The following is a 22,856-nucleotide window of genomic DNA, read 5'->3' on the forward strand; positions in this document are numbered from 1 at the left end:
GGCCAGGACTCTCCCGTTGCCCTGAGTCCTCACAGTTCGGGGAAGCAGAGGGTGCGTGTCCCTTTCCCTCTGCTCAGAGCACCGGATGAGGCCCAGTGTGCGGGAGCCATTGTTGAGACCCTGAACCCTGGAGGGGCAGCCAGGCTGAAATCCTGGCTTCTTCCCATAATCAGCTCAGCTCTGTGATGCAGCGCAGCTGCTTCCACAAGCCCCCACGGCTACTTTCATGAAATGGCGACAAAGCCTTAGGTTTACATGTAATGTTTATAAAGTGCCTTCTGTGTGTACCAACAAAATGGGGGCTACGCGTTTGTGTGCAGGGTTCGTTGCAACAAACAGGCCTTCGGTTGAGTGTAAGGAATGACTTCAAAATTATAATCCCCTAGCGCCATCCAAGAGCCGCCGCAATAAGTAAAGGCCAGTGACTATGTCTGGGCTGATTGTGTGTGTGTGTGAGTATGTGTGTGTGTGTGTTTGTGTGTGTATTGCACACACATGCCCCCCATGTGGGAAAGTAGCTTCTGTGAGCAGAGACAAGCTCCCAGCAGTCTGCAAGCTCTTGGCCTTGCCTGGCAGGACACAGATACAAGAAAAACAATAAGCTTGGGACTAGAGACATCTTGGCCTATGAAGTATGAGGAGAACCATGAGCAAGGGAACTCTTTCTCAGTGAGGTGGATCATGGGAATGAATCAATCATTTGGCCAATCAGCAGCCCTTCACTTGAAATGTGAGTGCCTCCAGAAGCCATGGATTCTAGGCATAGCTGGTAGTTGTCAGATTTGAGATCTTAGAAACTCTGCCCCAGACATGCTGTGTACCCAGCAGACAGAAATAACTGTTCTGTGGTGATGGATGGGGGGCCAGACATATCCCCACCCCAACTCTAGGGACTTGGGGCTGCCTGGAGCTTTGCTGAGAGAGCACATGTGGAAAACACCCCTGGTGAACAAACAGTAACCAAATTTGTAGAGATCCAGCCTCAGGCCTCTTGGGAGTGGCCCTGGCTAAGGAGCTGGAGCTCATGGTGGAGATGCCCAGGTCTGCTACCGGCTCTGGTTTTTGCACTGTCAGAGAGCCGATGGGTTCCAATGGCATCCCTGGCTCTAGCTCCCAGCCCACCCGTGGAAAGAGAGGCTCCTGAGGCAGGATCCTCTCTGTGCACTGACCTGTCACATCCAAGATGGGAGCAGCCCACTCCCCACCCCCACACCATGCATCTAGGCCAGGCTCCAGCATTGTGGTGTGAGAGGTAAGATTGGAAGGCCGAGGATATGGTAGAAGGCTCATGGGCTTTTGAGGCCCCAGACCTGGGCTCAGATCTAGGCTTCACCTCTCATTCTGTCCCTTCGTCACACCTACCTCTTGTGAGGATGCCGATGAAGCAGTGAAATGATTGCCAAGACCCTGGCCCCGTACGGCGCTTTAATACATGTTAGATCCCCTTTCCCTCATTCCCCACCTCCCACCCCCACGCAGTTTTGAAGACCGATGTGAACACACCTACACCCTCACTTCTGAGGGGGAGAAAAGAAAGATGTAGGAGGGAGAAGAGGCTGCAGACAAATTCCTGTACAGGGTGTCTGGGCGTCCAGGCCAGCAGCCCTCACCAACACCCATCAGCCACCGTGGGCACCGCCTCAGCTACCATCCACTTCTCATTTGCAGCTCACCAGCCTGAGACTGGAGGGTCACCCTATCAGTCCCAGCTGGCTGTGCCTCTCCTCTGACCTTGGACCTCAGTTCATGTCCTGCTCTCTTGCTCCTTCCTGCTGAGCACTCTCTGTAGCTCAGGGTCTTCTCTTTCCACTCCATGGTCACTTCCAACTGAACTTGGGATGGCAAAGGAAGGTCAGTGGGGAAGAGAGAGGAGTAGCAACTGAGCACAAAGCAGAAAGGAAGGAACGACCAAGCCTGACTCCACAAAAGTCACCTGGGACAACAGGGAGGACTTGCTGAAAGCATGAGTAAGACTTTCTGCCGGCACCCTCCCATCCCCTGGACCCTCTCCAGCTCTGAGTGCGTTCAGTGCACGTGCTATTAATAAAGCACTTAACATTGGCAAAGTCCTCCCCCAGTTAATGCCTTCCCCGCAGAAGTCATTGGGAGAGGACAAGGGAGTGACTCCTGCACCTTTAAAGTCAGAACTCAGAACTTCTGGAGAAGGAGGAGATGGGGAGAAGTCTCTAGGGACACAGCAGAGCTTACTGTCCTCTGCAGTCCAAGGCTGGGCCACAGATTAGCCTGGCTACCCAGATACAAGTGGGCACAGCCCACCCCACCCAAGAAAAGCAATACCAGCTCAGGAAAGAGGATCTAAAGGCTCTTGGTAACCGGGTACCATGGAAAGAAGACAGGCTTCAAAGCCAGACAAACAGGGGTATGAATGGAGGAGGCCCTCCCACTAGCTGTGTCATCACTGAGTCTACTTCTTTGAAAAAGGGAGAGAATACCCCTTTTCCATGGTTGTGAAAATTAAATGAGATAACATATGTAAACAGCCATGACTGGCAGAGAGTTGCACTTAAGAAATGTGAGTTCCCTTTGAACTTTCTAGAACAGTGGAACGAGAGCAGGTTCTTGAGAGGAAGGCCCCAAATTTGTGAAAAGTAAGTAGAGGTGGATGACTGATCTGATGTTCTGATCTGTAACACCTGCTGATTTTACCATCATTTGACCCTAAGAATATACTGATTAATATTGTTACTTCCCTGTCCTGTGTGGAGATGTGTGTCAAATCTACATGTCTGATGTCTCTGACTCAGTTGTAAATTGCTCAAGAACAAAGAGCATACATTAGGCCTCTTCTGTGGGCTCTAAAGACTAATTCCCAAAGTGTGTATCTGTACGTTATAGTGTTGCTCCTTAGAAAGGGTTCATTGGTGAATAAGTGTGGGGACAAAACCCCAAAAAGCAGTTTCCAGGCTCTCGGCCTCACATAGAAAGGTGCTGGCTCGGGTAGTAAATGGCCATCAACTGTGATCAGATGCCAGCAGCTGTGGCTAGTTGGCCGTCAGCTGTAACCCGTAGGCCATTGGCCACTAATATAACGGCTGTGGCTACGCTAGCAGAGAGGGAATGGGGGCTAGCAAGAAGATGGTGGCTGGCAAGTGCGGACTGCTGTTAGGCAGATTATGTAGATCCTGTTTCCTGTGTCTCCAGCCCAGCCGCCAGCGAGAATATATTGGTTTGACTCCCCTATCTATGGCTCCGTGGGTGTTCCTGTTTGTCCTTACCGTGTCCTGCATTCTTGGGCGGGGAGTGGGAGCTGAGAGACCCTGCACGACAAATGGCGCAGCGAGCAGGGTACCCTGTGCGACAATAAGTTTGGAGAAACCTGGGTTATACAAAGTTAACATTTCTTTATTCTTAGTGTATTAGGGGGCATTGTGGATTTGCAAGAGGGGGTATGGCTCGCAGCTTTCCCCAAACGTATTTGATCATTCTAAGTCTCTCTTGTTCTCACTGTTGCTTTACAGAACAGCCCTGCGGCTGTAGTTCTGGGAAAATACAACTCGCGGTGACACTGTGGTGGGTAGATAGTAGCTGCGCAGTTTTAAGAAAGAAGGGTAGAAATGGTATGAAAAAGAGCAGATCTCAATCTACAGAAGATGTTCTCATATCCAGTGCAGTGGGGATAACGAATTTATTGATTGGTTAATTGGAAAAGCTGGATAAAGAAAGGAACAACCATTTAAAAAGACACACATTAATTTAAAAGATGTACATATATTTATTTGCTAATCTTTTAATGTATGGTCAAGAATTTTGGCATTTGGAAAGTAATCTGGCTGCAGGATCTTTCTAGATTTTTATTGTGTATTCCAGTCTCTTAACATTTGTCTCTCTGTTCCTAACTATATGGCATTTTTAAGCAAATTTGAGTCTCAAGTCTTTCGAAAGCATTGCACTTAGTGTTTTTTTAGCTACAATAACTCCTTCTTTTTGCACTCACCTTTCATTGGTTTGCAGAATCGCTAATTAAATGATATAATTACAACAGCACATATAACTGGCGTAAACAAGTTTGATACAAGCACTGCTGACCTAGCTGCAGGTGAATTGGCTCATGGACATCCTGCAAAGTAGCCTGCTCCTCTCAAGCATTCAGGACAATGTGGACAGCAGTTCTGATGGTTTGTAGAAGAAATGGAGAGCATTGTATAGTCTGCAAACTTGGTTAACAGAGATTGGTTACTAGAACTTCTATAGTCAACACTGTTTTTTTCCTATTGGCATCTTTCCCTCTGGCAGAAGTCAGTATTCTTTGATTCCTTTTGTCCTGTGTCTGAGGCCTCTTGTCGTTGCCACTGTTCTGTGGCATTAGCAGCTACAGAAATGTATTCAGATGGTACAATGCTCCTGGGATGGAGACTAAACCCAGAGCCTTTTTGCTGTTAAGTTGCAGTGAGAGTAGATGGTTTCATCCATTAGCTGCTTCCTTCTGTGCCCCTGAAGAATCCAGTGATATTTTCTTGCTATTGCATTTTGGTGGAAAGAGACTAAACTCCTGCTAGAAGCAATGGTTCCATAGCAAACCCAGACTGGGTGAGAAACACTGGCAGAGGGTCCTCTCCATGGAGGGGAGTAGAGGGAGAGGACTGCACTTCCTCCTCAGCTTCCGCCCCATCCCCTCTACTCCAGATGCCAGCTTCCCCCTGCCCTGCTGGGCAATCCTATTCATTTTTACCCAAAAATGACTGTTCTCTGGACTGCAGCCACCCAAGCACACGAGCAGCTTTACAGAATAGTCTGGAGGTGGAGGGAGGGAATCCTACAGATGAAACCAAGCCCTAGCAGGCCCCCCACCCATCACAGGAGCAGCCCCTTCATTAACCACTGCAGGGTGCTAGATACATGCTACCATCCTCATGCATCATCTTATGACCCACCCAGCCCCAGTAGGAGATGGGCACTACTCTTATCCACATTTTACTAATAACAAAACTAGACTCAAAGAAAGTAACACGTGCCCCAAGGACCCACAGGATTTGAACCCAAGCCTGTGTGACTTGAGGCTCTACTTTCTTACCCACTAAGCCATACTGCCTCCGCGTCACCCAAGAAACTATGGGAGCCTCTCTAGGCTCCCTTGCAGGTAAAGCAAAGGGGACCCTACTTTCAGGTGAGGCACAGAGCCTCATCCTGAGAGAGGCATAGGATTTTATATGCTCCGCCCTAGTTTTCAGATACTGTGAGGCTGCCTTGTTGTCTCTTCCTTTCCTCTCACTTCTCCATTCATCACATTCACAAGCCTAGTCAGCATCCAGCCAGGGCCACAGCTGTACTCTTTTTGGTGTTGACTTCAGTCACTCAACAGACATTCTTTGCATGCTTTGACACTTTCCCTGTGCCTAGTATTGTATTAAGCCCTAAAGGAATGATACACCCATCCCTGTCAGAGACCCACGTACAGCATCCATCTGTACAGCTGACTTAGAAACAGCAAGGGCTCTTACCAATGAAAAGAGTGCATGTGGTCTGTGGAAAGATGTGGTACCTGGAGGTAGGATCTGGATTTGAGTCTCACTGCCCCCTCTACCTAGCCAGGGGACCTGGGACAAGTTGCTTGACCTCCTATGAAGCCTCAGTTTCCTCTGCTGTAAAATGGGGAGTACAATCTCCAGCTCATAGTAGTGTTGTGAGAATAGAATAAGATGATGGTGTGAAAGCACTTTGTCCTGCTACAGACACAGCCCCTGCTGCGAATGCCTCCATCCAGTCTCACTCCTGGAGTGCCCATTACCTGCCCTGCCTTGGAAAATGCTGAGAGAAATCTTGACACTTGCAGGGAATCTCTGGAGGAAAAAGTAAGAAAACGTTGAAAACCAAGAAAGTGGCTTAGAGAGACTGAACCATTCTTGTAAAATATCTTGTCTGCTCCTTTTTCCTTTAACTTTGTTGTACTACCTAAAATTCCATTCATCAGAGATCCATTTAAAATGACCCAATCCCTGTCAAAAGCAGATGCTTAGGAGAGTCCAGGCGGCCACCATTCATTCACAGCTTAGTATGAATTAGTCCAGAGTTTGCCTTTTCGACCTCTACTCAGCTAAGAGCAGCTTCGTGGGAAGAGTGCTAGCGCTTGTTAGTGGGAGAAGAGGAAGACTAGAACACTTTTTTCTAAGGATTAGAATACTTTTTAACACAGCACTTTCAGAAGGCAACCCCAAATGGGATGCCAGAGGAAGGGTTTGTAGCAATTGTTCTGAACGTCTTCTAGGCCTTTGACCCTTCCGAGAATCAGATGAAAGCTTTTTCTACATCATCAGGAACGTCCCTTCAGGGGGTTTGACCCTGACATTCTAAAGTCTGGAAACCTCCAATTCAGAATGCTGACTGGAGGATACGACAGGGGCCCTGTGAGAAGAGGTGCTGGGGAGTGTGAACAGGCTCAGAAAAAAGGAGACCCTGACAAAGTCCATGTTTACCCTCTCAGAGTTTACCTAGGTCTAGTTCTGTGCCCTGAAAGTAGAGGAAGATCTAGTATTTGTCCTTCTGAACCCTGTAGGTTCCTCTCTACCAGAATATTGATCTTTAACTAAATTGGCTTTCGGGGCTAGCCTGTAAAACTGCTGTTTTTAAAATAACTTGTTTCAAAGAATAAAATAAAATAAAATAACTTGTTTCTATGGAAAAATGTGATCTAAGTTCCAAATACTAACCTATCTATCCACTAACACCTAAATTCCAGGTTTGGGACAAGATTTCAGCATTCAAAGGGCTGACAGTTTAATTGGGGGAATAAATTATACACATAAACCATGAGTGGTCAACCCATGATATAATCAAGTGTTGTTATACAAACACACATACTCCAGGGTGGAAGAATGAATAAAGGTGAGAGGAGTTTGACCATCTGTGCTGGTCAGACACACCCAGAATAGTGTGTCCAGGACTGAGCATCAGATTTCAAAAGGTCCTTTGACAAATTGTGCCCAGAGAAGGGCAGCCAAGATGGAGAAATGTCTGCTCAAATGACTCTAACAGGACACGTGTCATATGATGAAGGGTTAAGGCACTGGGGCTGTTTGGTCTGTAAAAGGGATTTGTTGGTTTAGGGCAGTATGCAGGGTAGGGCTTTGGAAGCAGACAGACCTGAGTTTGAACCCAGCTCCGTCTTTACTTGCTATCTAACCTTGAATGGGTCAATTAACTTCTCTGGTGTTAATTTCCTCTTCATAAAGTAAAGATAATAACACCTACCTGTGCTGACGATGATACGTTAAAAAGCACAGTGCCTGACAGCTGCTCTAGCGCAGAGGTGGAGTGGACGTGGCTAAAGATACAGGGGTGTGAACCCGCCTCTGCCACTTACTACTTGTATAACCTGGGGCCAGTTTTGTAACCATCCTAGGCTCAGTTTTCTCCTGTGGAAAGTGGAAATAATGATTCCTATTTCGTAGGTACCTGGAGAATTCAATGAGGATATATATCTAGCACTTTCCCAGAGTACTCTGTGGATATTGTAGTGTGCAAAGTTAGCTGAAAACTATAGGCATCCGGCAAGTGGTAACAATGCTTGTCATGAGGTAAGAGGCAGTGCTGTAGACGTCTGTGTGATGTCAGAGGACAGGCTGTGCTCTCTGGCTGGATGAGTAAGGAGACAGATTTGAGTTCAATAAAAAGATCTTCCAAACCTGCAGAGCAAAGGGCTGCCACACTGAGTGACAGTGGCACCACAGAGCCAAGCTTCCCCACCTTTCCTGGGATGGCACACATAGAAAAATGATAGTAAACCAATGAGGCTGCTTGCAGCTGTGGATCAGCCAGAGACTCTCGTTGCCCCAGACCCTGCCAAGCCACCCCTGGGACTGAGGACGGCATTGTTGCTGCACACCTGTAACTTATTTGGGGTGCACTGCTGAAAGTTCTGGAGTGAAAGACTCCTGCCCTAGAGAGAGGCTGATCTCAGGGGCCTCTAGGGCTCTGTGCAATAGGGAGATGTTAGTTAACAGGGTTTGGTGGAGAAGCTGGGATGTGGGCTGGGCCTTCAAGGGTGGCTAGGATTTAGGATTGGGAGGGAAGAGGAAAAAGAGGAGTCATCTGGGTGAGAATCACTCCTGACAGATCATCAATGCCTGCCTGGCCTGTGATTTCTTCTGACCAAAGGGACTGGCCCCTCCTCCCCGTTGTGAGCATGACATCCTCTTGTCCCCTTACTTTCACCTTTGTCCCCTGAGGAAACATGTGGCCCCTCGGCACTGTTCTCTCTCCCATGAAGCTCAGGCATCTGTACGTGTGGAGCTTTGGTGGAAAACACACCTGGAGGCTGGAAGTCAGGCCAGCTGTGTTCCTGACTGCATTCATCTTTCTGTGCCAGAGAAACATTAGGTCGTGGATTCCTGCCTGTGACTTGAGAGTGTTTTCTCCCACCCACCCTTCACTATAGGGATGTAGGGAAAATATACCCCGGAATCAGCCCTCCAACTCCCCAGGAAGGATGGAGAGTGTGGGAGGCATGCCCTGGGGTAGCTTCAGTCCCAGTCCCACACTGGCTGCTTCTGAAGCAGTGAGTCCCAGGGAGGGAGGCAAGATCAGGAGTCTCTGTTGAAGACTGGGCCTCATTGACAATAGGCCAGTCAGCCATAGGGTTGGCTGGAGCTCAGCTGAGAAGAGAGGGATGTGAGAGACCCCTGGCTTGCATTGAGCGCCACAACACTCCAGGGGAGCCTGCAGCTCAGCGATTCCACCTGGAAAATGACCAGGGGAAATTTCCAACCTCACAGCATCCCCCGGGAAGCCTGAGATCCAGGTTAGGAGAAAACGCCCCCATTATATGTGCACAGGGGCTGGGGAAGTCCCAGTGTCCAGGAAATGAAACCCATTTGCAGAAAGGAGCGCATTTAGACATGCACAGAAGGGGCTGCTGGGGCTCTTGCCATCTGTCAGGAAAACAACCTGTGGCTTTTACAGAAACGGAGCTACGTGCACCGAACGGCAGATTTATTTCCTTTGTTATTTATTTAACAAACAGTCATAGAGCATGCCAGGCATTGCTCTAAGCACTTTCCAAATATTAACTCATTTAATCCTTATTACAGCCTTGAGGTAGGAGGAATTCTTTCCCCATTTTACAGAAGGGGAAACTGAGAAATGAGCTCAAGGTCTTGAGCTGGTGAGAGACCAGGATCCAAAGCCTTAGAGTCCATGTTCTCACCCACTTCTCATTGCTGCCGCCAGGACTCCTCTGGAGAGTTGAGCAGTGTGCCCAGCGGAGTCCTGAGTACCCGCCCTCCTCCCCTCCCCCTGAAATACACGTGAAACAATCCCTGTCGAACAGCACTGTTACTAAGTCAGGCCATCTAACTGTGGGTAAAATTCCTGGGGAGACTGAATCCCTGATACTCCTTCACCCTCTGCCACGTACCTTCACACCCACAGATACACAAGGGAACAATGACAAGTACCAGTGGCCCCTTAGGTCCCTGTGATCATTCATTCAACGGAGACGTATTGAACCCTTAGCTGGGCCAGTATTTTCCTCCCATTGATGAGGTAGGGATGAAAAAATAGTTATGGTCCTTTTCTGGTTTGGGTGACAGACAACTAAACAAATCATTCTGTAGTGTGTGGGATCCTAGGCAGGGCAAGCAGTCAGAGCTCCTAGGAGGGGCACCCCAATGGGCTTACGGTGTTGGGGCCAGCTTAAGAAGGGCCCATCTTGTTGCAGTGTGAAGGATGGATTAAAACAGAAACCAGAGGGAGGAACAATAGCTTTGAGATTGCAGGAGGGTGAAGAAGGGGAAGGCAGTAGATTTTCACAAGGGAAAACTATACAGCAATGAAAACAAACAGCTACGGTTACACAGAACCACCACAGATGAATCTCACAACTATACTGTGGAGTGAAATACGAGATGCTATATGATTCCATTTACATAGGGTCCAAAACCCAGGCAACACTAAACCATAATGTTTAAGAATGTAACATAGTAAAACAATAAAGAAAAGCAAGAAAGCAATTACCATTCGAAACCAGGTTATCTTTAGGGGTAGTGATTCAGAAGGGAGGAAAGGGGTTTCTGGGTCCTGACAGGATCCTATTTTTTTACCTGGATGGTGATCACATGGGTGTTCGTGATAATACATGATTCTATACATTTTAGTACTTTGTGCTTTTCTGTGTGTGCACAATGGTAAGGGGAGGGGGAGTAAAAAAGAGAAAATAAAAGAATGGAAACTCTGAGCAAGGGCAACGCCCACGTTCCCTGGGTGACTTACTGTGCTTCTCTCCATTCTAAAAGTCTTGTTTTTCCATTTTGGCATCTCTGAAATCAGGGTGCACCCTGCCTTCACTGATAAAATGTGGTTGTTTCGGGGCCCTCACCATCTTGCTGCCTCCCTCTGGTTGGCCTTTGACCCTCCTAGACCTATGCCAAGCCAACGGAGCTGTGGCCCTCAACCAGCCTGGCACCTATAGCTGGTCAGGCATAAGAAGGGATGAAGGGTGTGGTTGACTCCTGGTCACAGCAGAAAGTGGAGAAAGAGAGCACAGGGCCCACTGACACTCCCATGTGTTGTGTCCCTCAGTGACCTGGCCAGCCTCATGCTTATCAGTATGGGCTAGGAAGTGGAAGAGCAATCTTGGGGTGGGCTTTCAGTGAAAGGAGTGGTCAGGAACCTATGAACCAACCCTGGCCAAGCTTGTTTCAGGCCTAGGACCCCAGGCAGAACCCATTCTTCAAACTGAAAGATGCCTCCAGCTTCAATAGAGTCCAGATGAGACTTTAGTTATGGGACTATAAAGGGAGGTGTTAGAAAAAGGTGGGGTACAGTTTAGGTTAGATTTCTGGGGATTTCCTGATGGCAACTATGGTGCCATCAAACACTTATTCTATGTAAATCCTGTAATTTCCTTCTCTGAAGACTGAATAGTCAACGATATGATGTCTGGGAGAAGTCACTACATTGTACAGAGTGAGCCAATGGAGCATACATGCTTTCCTCCATTATCTCATTAAATCAGTCCCAGAGGTAGGCACTTTTGTGATTTCCAATTTAAGCTGAGGAAACTAAGGATTGGAGACATAAAACAACCAGTTGCCAAGGTCACACAGCTGCTAAGTGGTGGGTGCAGGATTTGACCTCTCCAGAGGCCATCCTCTTAGCCACCACGCAGCTCTGCCTAGTCATGTGAGGCTCCATGCTGGCCCTGAGATGGATCTGTACTTTTCTGGCCTGTCTGTACCTTTCTCAAGGAAGAATTGTCTACTTCCAGAGAGCTGCTGCCTGTACCCTTCCCTCTCGACTCTAGAGAAGTTCTTCCAGTTAGTCATCAGGGAGCAGCTACCACGGTGGCTCGATGGCTTCCCATGGTCTCCTTTGATTCCTCATCCCGTCTTTGGCCCCCAGCCATTCCAATTGTGCTAAAAGTAGCACTGACCAAATCAACGTCTGTCCAGGGGCCAGGACTATTTTGATTCTGTCCTCAAGAATCATCTGGTCTAAGGCGTGTACAAGCTGGACTTCTCCCATGAGCACTCAGATGTGGTGCCAGGAATGTTCTGGATGACACACCTGTCCCCCAAGCCGGGCCAACTTCTGCTATTCATCCCACAGCCTCTACCACGCGCCTCCTGAGATATCGGTTCCAGGAAGGATGGGTGGTGGGACCTGCACTCTGGGAGGAGAAGAGGTTAATATCCTTAGCCATAGAAAATAGCCAGCCAGCTTTAGTGATACTCCTCTTATCCCTGTCTATTAAATGGGAGCATGTTAACCATGGATTTATGACCTCCACTCAGCATGGAGGCCTGCACCAGAAACCTCCTTAGAGACAGCAAATATTATCCTTCCATGGAAGGCTGAAAGATTTCCTTCTCTGGAGGTCTTTATAGTGGTGGAGATTTGCATCTGATTGGCCTAAACACAGTCCCGGTGCAGGCCTGCTGCCTGGAAGGCCCACCTCTTCCTTCACTAGGACGGCTTGGTCATTCTTCAAAGTGCACAGAAGACTCACGTCCGTGGGGAGTCCTACCTAACCAGCACAGCCTCACCCTTCTCTTACCACCCAGTGGACTTACATACTGCCATTTACTACTTGAATAGAGGCTTTTCCCCTTTGCCTCCAGCCTTCCCCTCTCAGCTGTGAGCTCTTATAGCCAGGTATCTTTCATTAGAGGGCACCCAGTTTGCAGTAGCTTCCCAGCATCTATAGGTTAGTGAACCAACATGGTTGGCAAGGCGAACCTTGCTGTGCTCAGGAAACAAGTCTGCCATCTCCTTCTTGTGTTGGTTCACTCACCTGTTCCATACAGGACCATTGAACATCTACTTTGTCTGTGACTGGGCTGGACGCTGGAGACACAATATCTACTAAGACTAGGCTCCTGCCTGAGGGCAGATCCCAGAATAGCAGGGAAACATATATGATCAGATAGTGGGCTAAACACAATTATTTAAGTGCATCGGCGACTAACTTTGCCCTAGGGAGTTGGAAAAGGTCTTGCAGAAGATTTAATCTGTGACTAGTCTTCACTCAGAAACACATGCAGTGGAAAAGTGGGGGAACAGTGAGAGGAACAACATGTGGAAAGGCACCAAGGCATGAAAGGGCCTAGTGGGGCTCAAGAAAGCCAAAATATTGCCATATTTTTGCTGTGTTCTCTTTGCTGGCCATGGACAGAAAGGTAGCTTGGTCCTTGGTAAGGCAGATGGGAAGTCCATGGAGAAGGTAGAAGGGTATGGGGACCACTCTTTCCCCAGAAGGTGTCAGGACACACAGAGCCCCTGCTCCTCTCCCCTTGGGGTCGGTCACGTCTCCTCCCCGCCTCCCCTGCTCCCTCTTAATCTGGATGAAATTGGCTCCTGTGACACTGATGTGCTTTCCTTCTTGTTAGAATCTTAATCCATGAATCACAAGTCCTGCTGCCCTGGCATGGCGGTCAGGGTCACAGGTGTCAATTAAACAACATCTGATCCTGATTACTCCAGTCCGGGGTGCCGAGGCCAGCAGAGCACATTGCTTCCTTTGTCACTGATCATAAGGTTACTCCTAAGGCTGTTGATCTCAGACTCATTCCTTAGAGAGCTGTAAGTACGTTGCTGACATCATCCAATAATAATAACATGAACAGCCACCTCTTACTGAGCATTTTACAAGTATAATTTCATTTCATCACTAGATGACTTTGTGAGGCAGGGTTCAGTGACATACATGCCTGAGATCTCACTGCTAGTCAGGATAGAGCCAGAATTTGAGTCCCAGTCTTTGGAACTTTAGAAAGCCCAAGCACCGCTTTAACGCCACCTCAATCCTAGGGAATAATCCTGGCCTGAGGATGCTGGATGGCTTGGCCCTCTGCCTTCAGAGCCCCCAAATCTCCTCTGGCTTCCAGGGCAAGACTCTGACGCACTCAGACACTTATCACACCTCTATTGCATGACTCCTGGGTGTCAGGTGCTGTGTGGGAGCCTGGGAAAGACACACAGAGGCATAGACCCAGTTATCATGGGGCTCACCATCTCAGAGAGCCAGAAGGACCCCCTTCCCACTGTTCCCCCAGACTTTCCCATTCTTTAATGTGACCTGTTCAGCCTTCCTTATGCTCTGGCTACCACCCATTTCTCCAACTCCTAATCTTCCATGGTGTTGGTTCCCCAAACCACAGCACCTATTGCTTTGTTTCTGCTTTCTTTCACTCGGCAGTCATTTACATGTCATTTGCATGTGGAAAGCCCTAGGGATACATTGATAAGACAAATTAATAAGACACGGTCTCTGCCATAATATAAGAGAGGGAATGCCCGTGTAATCAGTGCAGGGACTGCAGTCCTGGAGACTGTAGCAGACCTACGCTGTTTCCTCACTCACCCCACCAGGACACTGACTTGGTCTTGTCAAGTGGCATCATGAAAGAATGGGAGGAAAACTGGACCTAAATCAGAAGGGTTAAGTTCCACGCCAGTGCCACCATGTGAGGGACACTGGAGAAGTCATTCAGTTTTATCTATACAGTGGGCTTGACGATACCTAACTGGCCTAGCTTACAAAGTTTTAGTGATATGCTTTATTAAATGAAAGTCAGTGCATGAAAACATTTTACAGGTTATAAAGTATTATATAAGTGGTAATTATCATTATATGTATCTCCTGTCTCCCCTCTCCCTCCCCCAGAATGTCTAGCATAAATCTGGGCACACAGTACATATACAGTAAATATCAGCTAATTGAATTGATTCATTCACCCCATTTATCACATTCTGATAGTCCTGTGGGCTTTTGATAGCCTTACCCAACCAATGCCTGCCCTGCCTGCTGGAGGCGGTAGCGGGGAGGACCAAGTAAGAAGGATATAAAGTAAGAAGGATATAAAGTGCCTTGGAGGCACTTACCGGTATATCTAACTATAGGGAAACCACCTTGGTCCCCATCGTGGGGCACCGGGCTGAGGGCCGGAGGGCGGTGAATGTGGAGCCAAAGTCATGGGGCAGCCCACCCTCCAAGCCCTAAGTCCATTCTTTTGGGGGAACAAACATTACACTTTTCCCAGTTTGGGCTTCCAAACCACTGGGGCTGCCTGTGATGTGGGCACAGTCCCTGGGGGGACCAGGTCACCACCTGCCCACCCCTCATTAGCCCTTCACTTCTCATTTCAGCACCCCTACCCCACGGAGGATGAGAAGAGGCAGATCGCGGCCCAGACAAACCTCACCCTCCTGCAAGTAAATAACTGGTGAGTTATTACCTGGCCAAAGGCTTTCAGATGAAGGGGCCACATGCTTGGCAGGGTAATGCACAGCAGGGAGAAGAGACTAGAATGCCCAGGTCTGCCTCAGTCGCAGCCTAGCCCCCACATCAGTCCTCCCATTTGGGCTAGAAGCCGAAAGCCAAAATCAGCAGGCGTCTATGGCTTCATCTGCAGCTTCTCAGCGCCCTCTGCTGGGAAACTGTCAGGAACATCGCTGGATAGAAAACCCAGCTCCACATGCCCTGCAGAGACAAAAACAAGTACCTGCATCCATCAGTGGTCGCCTGGTCTACCCACCATGTATGTGAACTGAATGCAAACTAAAACATTCTGTAAAGCTGGGAGTTGAAAGGGAGGAACAGTTGGCCTTTCCAACCTCACAGAGATCCCAGTTTCCCCTTCTCTGTGTCTGGCTGGGTTGTCATAGAAATCTCAGAAAGCAAGGTCTGGCTGGATGGGAGTGGACCCAAGAGTTGAGTCCCCTGATCTGAGCCCTCAGCCCTCTGGAGAGAAGTCAGAAGTTAGTGCCTTTGGCTAACAAAGCTGTTCCTTCCTCTGTCCAATCCTGATGAGTCTCAAGTAGAGTCTCCTGACCCTCCTCACGCATTCATCCCATGCTGCTTTGTGGTGACTGAGTAATTCCATGAGCTCCAAAGTGCCCAGCGCCCTTCACTCAGCTGGGCTCTCACACCCCAGGTCAGATCCCAGTCTGTTCTGTACAGTGGATCAGCTGCTGAGAATCTGGAAGCAGCTTAGCCCTCCCTTTCTGCAGGCACACTCATGCACATGCGCTCAGCCCCAGCACCACCTGGGTGGTGATTAACCAGGTCTCCTCCTTCACCCTTGGGCAGGTTCATCAATGCCCGGAGGCGCATCCTACAGCCCATGCTTGATGCCAGCAACCCAGACCCTGCCCCGAAAGCCAAGAAAATCAAGTCACAGCACCGGCCCACCCAAAGATTCTGGCCCAACTCCATTGCTGCAGGGGTGCTGCAGCAGCAAGGTGGTGCCCCAGGGACAAATCCCGATGGTAAGAACTGGGGCTGAGTGTACTCTAGGCTGAGGGCTGGGGGGCGGGCAGGACCCTGGAGCTCCTTCAGGACAGCCGTGCAAAGATTCAAGGGCTGGACATCTATTCGTCTGCCCGAGAGACAGGGGCCACTCTGTCAGAATAGTTATCCCTTCCCGGACCCACTAAACGGTGCATATGCTTTAACAAGCCAAAAGCAATTTCACAAAGACCAGTGGGAGTCGGCGGTCTTCTGAGTCAATGACTGCTCAGCAGGGCCCCCTCCTCACTCCCACACCCACCCTAAGTTCCTTAGCACCAGTCAGTGTCTGCACAATTCTCCAAGAGCCAGGGCTATCTATAAATACTGAGCAGGCAGCTGGCTTGTGAACGAAGGCCAGGAAGAGCTTTGTTTTTCCAGCTTCTCCATCACACCCTCCATATACACTTTTTTAATTGCCGGTTGCCTGGTGTACAATGAATAATTCAATGAGCCAGACATTTTATAACTTGGCACATGGAGATAGCCCTGTGTGGGAGGTGGTTTGGAGGTATGCATGTGTGTATACATAGCTTCATGTATATGTGCATTTATATGGTTGTGTACCAGTTCCTACGTGACGAGCAAGTGTCTCATGAGGCATAATGGAAATAAACAGATTTTGAGCTAGACCAATAGGGAAAGAATCTCAGCTCTCTTATGCCTGACGGTGGCATCGTCAGCTAATGACTTAACTGAGACTCAATTTCCTCCCCTTTAGAATGGGGATAATAATACCTACCCTACAGAATGGTTAGAACGTCAAAAATATTAAAGACATTTATATAGAAGATGCTGCGTGAATGGTAACTAGGAGTGCTGCTGCTTAGGCTGGGGCAGGGAGTGGCTGACAAGTACATGGGTGGGGGCTTCATACCAGGGAATTGTCCAGCTCACCGTGAGGCGGTCCATTCAACTCTCCAACATGGAGGTTCCTGGGCCTGACCCTTGCCTTCTTCTCTCATGTAGGTTCCATCAACTTGGACAACCTGCAGTCCCTGTCCTCAGACAATGCCACCATGGCCATGCAGCAGGCTATGATGGCCGCACACGATGACTCATTGGATGGGACAGAAGAAGAGGATGAGGATGAGATGGAAGAGGAGGAGGAAGAGGAGCTGGAGGAGGAGGCCGACGAGCTTCAGACAACGAATGTCAGTGACCTGGGCTTGGAACACAGTGACTCCCTGGAGTAGTTGGAAGCCCACATGGCATTGATCACCGAGCAGGAGAGGAGTGTCATCAGGAGGGCTTCGGGGTGGGGGGGAAGGGGACATGGGCAGGCAACACCAAGGAAGTCGGGCCCTAGCTTCCCAAAGTCAGTAGCTTGAAGAAATGCAGAGGAGATACCTGCTCCTTCCCAACCACCAAGCTTCTATGATACCCCAGCCCTACTTCCCTAGAACTGTGGAGGACTCCGTTTGGTGGGGCCGGTCAAGCAGCCTGTACGGAAAGGCAGGAGTGAGATCTGGACTCACCAAATCCCCGAGGACAGATGGCACCCATGGGACTCCCACTGAAGGACTTGAGTCGTTTACAAGCCCTGCACTGTGAGGCGACCACTGTTTGCAGAGTGAGCCTTTGCCAGGGGAGAAAATTAGGAGGAAAGGGAGAGAGAGACAAAGGGGGTCTGAGTTCTATCCCCAGACGGTTCTCAGCTCCTTTGAGAGACATTCAGGGGCAGGAGGGATCCCAAATATATAGCCAGTGACCGGAGGAGTGGGAGGGCCTGAGGCAGCACATCTTGAAGATCAGAGTGGGACCCAGATTCCACAGGGCTCCAGCTCATTCCTCCAAGGCCCCATCTCTGGGCTTGAGCAACCATGGACTCGGGGAGAGAGATGGAGTCACCAGAGCCGATGTCTGTCTCTCTCTCCTGGAAATAAATGGTAAGATGGTGGGCTCAAATTATAGGAGGTTAAGAGGAGACCCTTCACCTGGATTGGCTCCAGGAACCAAGGGGATGGAAGAACCTGGGCTAGGAGCCATATCAAAATGACTTTGGGGAACACAGTTGTCCCTAGGTGGTCACAGAACTCAGCTCCTGTAACAACAGGACAATGGTGTCTTATCCCAGATGTTCCAGCCCTCTGATGGAGCTCTTCGTATGTTCCACCCCCTCTACAGACCATCAGAGAGGGTGGAGCCAGGTTAGCTTGGAATCCTTCCATCCCACGGGACCCCCACTCCTGTCCCTCTGCTCCAGGCTGGCTCCATCAGCCTCCATCCTCTCTTCTTCATTCTATCCTTCAGAGAAGGCAGAAGAAACATTGGAGAAAAGCATCCAGCCCAACGGGAAGCCAGGGGTTGGAGAAGGTGCTACATACCTCCTCCCATCAATATCCAAAGTGTGGGGGAGGGCCCAGAGAAATGGCCCCCAAGAGCCAAGTGGTACCCCCATCCCACTTGCCTCGCTAATCTACATACCACCATTACACACAGCACTGGAGGAACTGGGGCTCCCACAAGGAGGAGGCTTTCCATCATCTTCCCTAATACACACCCTCCCACCCCAGCTTCCAGGCCCCTTGATTGACACCCCCTACACCCCCTCCCTCCCACCCCTCTGGCTGTGAATGACAGGACTGATCACACATGTGTTCTCCATTGGATTTAATTTAATGGACTTGCAGTTTCATTTGTAAATGGTGCATTGGCCATCTCCTTCAGTGGCAAGATGTCAGTGGCTACCTGGCTCAACTCGAGGGGACCCTTGGGCCCTCTGGGGCTTCCTCTCCCCCACCTGTTTGGGGAGGAGCAAAAGGATGGTCACTTTCCTGGGGGTCTCCCTGAAATGAATGTATTTCTCCCCAAAAGAGCTGATATTTAATGTTTTAATAGGGATTTTTGAGAAACAAATAACCTTATTTATAATCTGGGTGATTCGATCATTTTTTACTCCCTTTTGATGTCACAGGTAGAGAAAAGTCTAGCTTTTTTGGCAACGTGCAGTGGGATAAAATACATTTCTTTTTCTGGTTCCTTTTTCTTGTTAAAACAAACACACACACATACACACCCTTCCACTTACCACTTTGGACAGGCACCCATCCCAGCACAGGCACACCCGCACACACGTGTCCACACATCCTCCTCCCAGCCCCTCCACCTGCCTAATGTTATGCAACCTCCTTCTGATGTATCCACCAAACCAGTACTAAATGTGGCCGAGAAGTTTCCAGTAAATCGTATTACCTACCATAATTCAGCTGCGTGATTCACTTTTTCTGTGGTTAGTGGGATCGTGGACCAGAGAGAATTTGGAGTCCTCAGCCTAACCCTTGCTGAACTGACTACCTACATGGAAGAGGACAGGCAGAGGGCTCGCTGGGGATCTCAGTCTACCTGCCTGGGGAGGAAGACAGACAAGTTTGGTACATTCGCTGCATATGTGTCTAGTTTACGACAGAGATAAGGGAGAAAGACCAGGAGGAAGCTCTGCACTGCCCTCTCCCGACAATTTTCACCCATAGCAGTGGCAAGCTCAGAATTTGGTCCCTCTCTTCCAACATACTCCACCTCCCTCAAAGTTCTTTGCTTTTCCCATCCCCCTCCTAGGCTCCGAGGGTTTTCATCATTGAAGCTGATGCCACCACTGTCCCTGTGCCCCCTCCCCCAGCCCTCACATGCCCACTCTTGCCCATTCTTGCCCTATCCCTCAGGTCCCAGGAATCGGGAAGGAGAGGAATTCTTGACTGCCACATTAATCCTGGATCGGGGTCCAGCGCAGAGCCTGTCCTTTGAACCCCAGTGTTCAGCACTGTATTCCCTGGAGCAAGAAAAAATTTAAGGGCAACTTAGCTCTTATTTCCCCAAGAAGTGAGAGGCAGACTTCCTTGTTACCTTGAAGCTATAGGTGTCCTTATCTGGGCACTGTGGCTGAGATGTTCAGGGCATCGGTGTGGTTTAAAAGCAAGAGGGGAAAGTCCTTGCTCACATTTGCAAAAGCTGCACAGTTTGCACTTAACCTGTGGATACCCTAGAGCAGGGGTGTCCAAACTTTTTTTCAACATTTTTCACCAAGGGTCATATGCGGTAAAACACACAAACAGCCGGGCCACTCACTTGAGGTGAAGTACCTATTGCCTCACCTGGTTTATTTAAGTAAACTAAATATATTTTTGGAATTTGCTGTGGGCCAACTGTGGCCCGCGGGCCGCGGTGTGGACACTCCTGCCCTAGAGCCAGGCTGAAGATGAAGGAGCGACTGAGTACACAGGCAAATGGGCCGCCAGCAGTTCTGATGGCAGGTCCCTGGGTCACTGCTCTCACTTCTCCCAGACCTCCCGTCACACCCGGCGCGTTCTGCAAACACAGCAGAGACCTGCTTCCAGACAGTGGAGAAAGTCTCAAGACCTGCAAGGAGATGATATCTAGAACCTCACTTTCCAGAATCAGGAGGATGGCAGGCTTTCAAAGAAGTGTCTTCAGAGCACACACTGTTAAAAGACATGCTATCAAAAACCAACCAAACAAAAAATTCCATGGCCAAATTAAGATAAACTGCATATTATATTTTGTTAGTGGAATTTCATAAGGCATATTACTATAGTAACGCCTCTGAAAAGTCCTGCAGGAAAGAAACTGGTTTAACTTTATTTAACCCGTTCCCCAAATTTATTTGCCTTGTTTTTCAAGTACTATCTATTCAATTATACTAGTATTCCACAAAACACACTTTAGGGAACACTATCCTAAGAAATGACAGAGCCGCCTGTTCCAGTCCATCCCACCTCTTCCTAAGGTTTTCTCTGAAGTTCTGTCATCTTTTCGACCATGCTGCCAACTGAAACAGACATTTCCTAAATTCTTTGAGGTGTGCGTGGTTGTGTCTCGAGGAGGCAGCAACCTCTCTGTGTGCATGACCTGAGTCCCATCCACCCCCAAGGAGATATGCCAGAATCCCTGTGGAAATAAGAGAGATGGGACAAGTGGAGGGGAGATTTCCCTTACTCCAAGGTGGAGCTCTGATATCAGGGGCCTGGGATCTGTTCAGACTGACTTCTGGCCCTGACCCCCATGCCATTAAGAACTTTCGGGTTTGAAGATTCCCGTACAGGGTAGTTGATGGCCAGAGCTACTCTTTCTTGACCAGGGAACTCTTCTACTGCCTTGGACACGGCCAGATGAGGCAATGAGTGTGTCCCAAGGCAGCCTGCTTGGAATCATTCATTCAATCCATGTTTATTGAGCTCTGACTCTGCCCCAGATCCTGAGGAAATAGCTCCCATCAACAAACACAACGTTCTTGCCTTCAGGGAGTTTACTTTCTAGTGGAGGATTGAAACCTGAAAGTGTGCTCCTGATGTCCCCATAATATTTAAAATACTATGTTCTCATCCTAGGACAGTGACCTCAAACTTTATCATTCTGAGTTGCAAAACAGGCGGCGCTCAGGTCAAACATGGAGATCAGGCCAAATTCAATTCAGGCATGTTTTGTTTGGACCATATATTGTTTTAAAATTTTTGTGCCAACGTTTAAAAGTTAAAAGATTGCACATACAAATTCAGGTTTCTGGTTTCTCTTGAAAAATCAGGCAGTCAGGGAACCCGGGACCTGTATTCACACACAGCCACATTGGGTGAGCTTGGATCATTGCTGCTCGTTAGGTGTAGTCCCAGGGATTGTGATATTAGCCACATCGAGGCTGAGGGTCAGTTGCCACCTATTATGGTGATGTCCCTACGTGGTTGGCTCATTGGTTAGTTATGCCTCCCCCCTGCCCTTTTTATCCCCATTTTTTGCCTTTCCCTCCAATATTTGAGTGCTTGCTTTTAAGAAGGGAAACAATATTTCTGTCTGCCCATTGCTCCATCAAAAGTAAGAAAACAAAATAGTACAAGAGGGTTGTGTCTTTGGAAAAACAATGGAGAGAACACATTTGTTTGTGGAAGTGAAGATACTGCTACTTTCCATTGCAAAGTGTACCTGTGTCTTACATTCAGACATCTTCTCTCATATGTTACCTGCCTTCTCTCATATGCTACCTGGCCTTTAGTGGTCGTCATGAGCCTTGAGGCATAAAACCACCAGGGTTGCATTTTATAAATACAGCGTAGGCCCCACAACCAGCTTTTCCCAGATTCAAGGCAAGAGTCCTGAAGACTTTGCTCTCAGAAAATAGTTTTCAGTTGCCTTTAGAATTTCCTTCAACTTCCTTTTGCTGTATAGACTATAGCCCTCCTGAGCCAGTTCTTCATTCAGTAAACGTTCACAGGTACCTGGCATCAGACGGGGGACAGAGGATAATTCAACTTTGCAGAGCTTCATAGGCCGAGGGATTACCGAAGACTGGCAGAGAGGAAGCCGATGAAATCATACTCTGCATTTCCACTTTGGCATCTTGTTTCCGTCCCACATATGAAGCAGATTTTATTACACCCCGTTCAACTATAGATATCTTATACTTTTATATTTCTCAGCCTCTCTCTGGGCCAATCTCAGTCAGTCCCTTTGCAAATTAAATGCATCTCATTAAACCAAACCCATTTAGGACAATGCCCTTCAGGTGTGTGTATCTTAGTACCTCTTTCATTTAAGACAAGTGCTTGATTTATTTTTCATCTCATTACACTCTTTAAAATTACATGCATCTCATTACACTCAGTGCACTGAGACGACTTATTTCAAGTGTAGACATTACACCCAGTATTATCAGGCAAGAATATTTTTTTTCATTTCATTACAAGCCTTACAATTTATGTACATCTCATTACAATCAGCCACTTAAGACAATTCCCTTCAGTTGTGTATATCTCATTATACCTTTTCATTTCAGTTTTTTTTTCATCTTATTACACCCAAGCATTATTCAGAGAACTCACTTCAGGTGTGCCTATCTCACATCCACCTGTTATTTTGTGAATTTTGGGATGGTTGCTTTCTCCATAGCATTGCAAAATTTTTATTATACCAAACTCATATACCACTCTGTCCACCAGTGAGCCTCCTATACTCCTCTGCAGGGAAAGGAAGAACACTGGGTTCCCTAGGATTTGGCCAATAACTTCCCCTTACACACAGGGACCATCTAAATTAGCTTCCTCACTTGCACATTGAGGGGTTAGAGAAGATGGCCTCTAAGCTGCCCTTTAGTTGATATTCTGTGAAA

At 48.4% G+C, this 22,856-nt stretch overlaps 1 protein-coding gene across 7 annotated transcripts in view; it reads left to right on the forward strand.

Moving 5' to 3' along the window:
* The window catches only part of PKNOX2 (PBX/knotted 1 homeobox 2), a 257,738-nt gene extending 238,792 nt beyond the window's left edge, over nucleotides 1-18,946 (forward strand). For all 7 annotated transcript variants that reach the window (XM_081037159.1, XM_081037165.1, XM_081037164.1 and 4 more), the window contains 3 exons: nucleotides 14,602-14,678; nucleotides 15,545-15,723; nucleotides 16,712-18,946. In XM_081037159.1, the coding sequence (XP_080893285.1) occupies nucleotides 14,602-14,678; nucleotides 15,545-15,723; nucleotides 16,712-16,938 (483 nt within the window). In that variant the 3' untranslated portion in view covers nucleotides 16,939-18,946. The remainder of the gene's footprint in view (nucleotides 1-14,601; nucleotides 14,679-15,544; nucleotides 15,724-16,711) is intronic.
* Nucleotides 18,947-22,856: the final 3,910 nt, after the last annotated feature.

The sequence above is a fragment of the Rhinolophus hipposideros genome (genome assembly GCF_964194185.1).
Source record: "Rhinolophus hipposideros genome assembly, chromosome: 24".
In the NCBI taxonomy this organism is placed as follows: Eukaryota; Metazoa; Chordata; class Mammalia; order Chiroptera; family Rhinolophidae; genus Rhinolophus; species Rhinolophus hipposideros.